The sequence below is a fragment of the Rhagoletis pomonella genome, unplaced genomic scaffold (genome assembly GCF_013731165.1).
Source record: "Rhagoletis pomonella isolate Grant_MI unplaced genomic scaffold, Rhpom_1.0 Rhpom_scaffold_14172, whole genome shotgun sequence".
Lineage (NCBI taxonomy): Eukaryota > Metazoa > Arthropoda > Insecta > Diptera > Tephritidae > Rhagoletis > Rhagoletis pomonella.
The window spans coordinates 1-4,014 of record NW_023472698.1 but is presented as its reverse complement, the minus strand read 5'-3'; the positions used below and the strand labels follow the sequence as shown (position 1 = coordinate 4,014).

The 4,014-nt window shown below is 39.1% G+C and overlaps 1 protein-coding gene across 1 annotated transcript; it reads left to right on the top strand.

Annotated features, from left to right (window-relative positions):
• Positions 1-898: 898 nt before the first annotated feature.
• Positions 899-3,993, top strand: LOC118757084 (protein abnormal spindle-like; the record flags this gene model as incomplete). The annotated part of the gene is made up of 4 exons (XM_036491820.1): positions 899-989; positions 1,054-1,230; positions 1,503-1,715; positions 2,320-3,993. Coding segments are annotated over exons 1-4 (2,079 nt in total), but the record flags the coding sequence as incomplete, so codon positions are not given.
• Between the last annotated feature and the right edge of the window lie 21 nt (positions 3,994-4,014).

Sequence of the window (4,014 nt, the reverse complement as noted above, 5' to 3'; positions counted from 1 at the left end):
GCTTCCCCTCAAAATGAAATGTCACTTTGCTCTCTGAAGTTCCCCTACTTTGCAAGTTTTTTGCGTACGGTAACGCAAAAACTTGTAAGTTTTGGTTAAACATGAACAATTAACAGCTACGCGAACGCAACTTTCAACAATTTTATTTAAAAAAAAAACGGCGATTTTTCAGAAATTGCGCTTTTTTTAACAATCTGGGCACCCTAGTGAGAAACGTGAAATGGATGAATACTGCGAACAGCGAGAGAATGGACCTGAGCGCACTAGCCTGCTCAGTCGGACTGAGCAGTCCACCACTCGAACGCACACTGGACTGGGCAGTCCACCGAAAACAGGTTTCAGTTTTATATACATGAACTACGCATGATTGGGTTAGTGCATGTGGCACATGCAAACAAAACGAAATAGAAAACATATTGTCTATGTGTGCGTGTCAGTCCACCGTCAATCCGCGATTTTCGCGGACTGAAATGAGCGAGGTAAACTCCAACTCTCTCCCCCCTCTTGTTCACACAAAACCGGTTTTAGGCGGACTGTGCAGTCCAGTGTGCGGAGGCCCAATGAGCCATAAACTTCAAAACGTTCTAGAGTAGCCCCTGGTTATACCGCAGTCTACCCACCGCGCCGTTTGTGCAGACCTTAATTCTTTATATAATAGTTTTACGACCACTGCAGTAGTGTAACTTTTCCAAACGTTTCCTATTTGAGATTTAGAAATTGACACATTGGCTCAAGGCGAATTCATACATTTATAAATTCGCCTTGAATTGACTATTTTTCAATTTGGCGGTTGGATTTTCAGTTGTCCTGTTTATCTGAGTTAATTTGTTAAACGATTTTGTTATATTGTCTGTATTTTCGATGTTAAAGTGATAATTTGTATGTCTGTCTTTTCTTTATTAATGTTGTATGAAGTGTATTTTAATAACAAATAAGTTTAAATCAAATCAGACTAACAAAAATCTGCGAATAAAATGAGCGCTTTCGAGGTTTGTAGTGCGTCTGTCTTTATATTTGTGTATTTGTTTTAAATTTATACTTTCTTCGGTCTAGGTGGTGCTTACTCCGACACACCCAAAATGCAAGAAGCGAATAGAATCTCGCGAGCCTACCGACGTTGTAATGGCGCCATTCTCCGCCAAATCCATTGTAACATTCGAAGATGTGCCAGTTGGAAAGACGGCGCGACGTATTTTACGTATAGTCAACCCCTCTGAGGATAATATAGAGGTATGCGAGCTACATCATTTCATTGTTACTCCATGTTATTCATGTTTGTAAAATGTGTTAGTAAGAAGCATATCTAGCAAGTTTACTGACCTGCTTTTCCGCATATTAACCGAATTCCCTCATATTTGCGTTGAGTGGCAACCAGTATGAAATTAAATCTATTTCCCCTCTGTAGCACTTGTACGAGCTAAAAATTTAAGTTCACTTCTGCAAAAAAAATAAAATGTAATACTATCAGCATTTGTTTAATTATTCTCTTTTTTCACCAATAGGTCCGTGTTATAAAGCCAATAAGCGAGGAATACAATGTTTCAATTAGTTGGGACGAAATCGTTATACCCCGATCCAAAACTGTAGAGATGGAGATGGTATGGAATCCTTTGGAACAATTCACTTGTAAAGAAACATTACAACTTTTGGATAACAGAAATTTTCGTAAGGATGTTATGGTGATAATGAAAACCCGCGTAACCAATCCTATTAAGGTATGCAAAAAGAAGTTAGATATTCTAGCGCTTAGTACAGAATGCATATGCTTATATATGTATGTAAGACGTCTGAAAATACGGTCGTTGAATATGTAACAAAAAGGGGGTTGATTAAGCATAATGCTTGCGTATGAAAACCGTTTTTTAAATTGCACCAAACATTAACCAATGCACCATTGGGTAGTTAGTCAAGCAACCATATTTAATTACTCTAGCAAATTGCAGTTGAAATGTGTATTCTCTGAAGTTAAAAGGTTATTGAAAATTAGAAGTTATTCAATTTATATAATTTTAGTACGAATCAATTTCGTATCTTTTAATATTTATTACTAGTTTTCCAAATAAAAATTATTAGGTTTATCAGATCAGCCTTTTTTCTCTGTGTTTAATATGTATATTAATTCATACGTTGTAGCTACATATTTGCCAAAATAAAAGTGGCTAGAAAAAATGTATAAATTTTAATTTCAAATTTAAATCGGCCATCAGTTGTATAGCCGACCATGTGCTTTTACTAAAGTAGCGCTAATAAACTGTGTGTATATCAATACACTAAACTCTAAAATAACTAATTTCACTCAACTTGAAATGTCTTTTACAGAGTGTTCGAAAATTTCCAACTATTTCGACTAGTAACAGCAGTTATGTGAGAACGCTACGTCTCAAGTCCCCGAAAGGTGCCACAAAATCGCACAAATCCAGCTCAGCACAGACACAATCGCGCAAACCACCCACAACAACTACTCAAAGGGCAGGTAAACCGCCTTCTGCCTCATCAACCACACGGGTACGCGCGCCTCCTCCGAGATCAGTATGGGCAGATACTAAATGTAATTTACGTGAAGAACAGAAACGCGAAGTGTTCGATGAAATTACTATAAACTTTACTCACACATCTCCGCTTTCTGAGCGAAATATTTACGCGCGCAACAAAGCTGTGAATACTGCTATGCCCACAGTTTCTTCAAACAAATCACCAGTTCTGCTTACACACAAAGAAAATGTTAGTCCTATGACTCCTAGCAATGTCATAAAAATGTTCGACAAGATTCAGTTCACACCTATAAACAGTGGTGATGTGAAAAGTGGTATTGCTGGACATCACGATTTGGATAATTTAGCCAGTTGGCCAACACCTGTTAGCGTGGATTCGGTGAAGGTTAACTTATCAACCATGCGACCACGGCGGTTAACTTCGGCCAATGAGTCCGCTGATTTCCTTGAGAATACTAATACCACTCATATGACAGTCGAGTTTCATATGGATCAAAAATCGCCTGGCAGCGCTGTTATTACAAATAAAACTTTTGAAGTAAGACACGAAAATATTAATATATCAACAGATTCCTTGGACACACCCGTTTGTTATGGTGTTACGCTTAACAAGACCACTACAATTACCACAACTCCAAAGCCGCGCCCACTAGCTATGATAGAAGAGGAAGACACTAGCCTTTGCAGTGGAGAACCTGAGAACACTTATGTGAAAAAGAAAAGTGAGATAGTGGCCGAATCAAGTCCTGTGCATGGGGAAGAAGATCTGTTACGCGACATTAAATTAGTAGGCACACCTTTGCGAAAATACTCCGAATCAATGAAAGATCTTTCATTGCGTTCACCAAGCAAGCGTTACTCGGCTAGTCAAGGTTCTATGCCGAATCTGAATGAAATGGAATGTATTCGGTCCATCGAGCAGAATCGATACTTTTTCAATAATCGCATGCAATCGCAAGGGGGTTTAATCTCGGAAGCAAGTACCCCTATCTACCCACCACCCAAAATTGGTGAACCCAATACCCTAGGCAACGAATCTGCATATGTCGACTTAGGGATTATGTCCCAAGCCGATCTCGCTTTTAATCAAAGCGAAATATTAGCGCAATCGAGTCGTTTTAATTTAAATGAAGTTGGCGTAAAATCGCGTCGCAGTAGCCCAGTTCCTGTGTCTGGCAAATGGCGAGATTTACGTGGCGTGTCACCCAAATCATCAAAAGTTAAATTGTCTGAGTATTCGCCATCGAAATCAAACAAGCGAAATTCACAGGATCTATCTTTTTCCGATGCGCCAAGCAGTGAATCTCTAGCGACTACTTCCAGCGATAAATCGTCAGTTAGGAGCTCTTCTTCTAAATCCAAAAATGCACCATCTTCCAACAAAAGTATGAGCCTGATTTTGGTTTCGCCACCAAAGCGGCAGCGTGTAGATAATGATTTCACTTTTGAGCGTCCGTCAATACCTGGTTTATCGCGCTCCAAAAATTGGTCACGTACTCAGGTGAAAAAGATGAAAATAGTA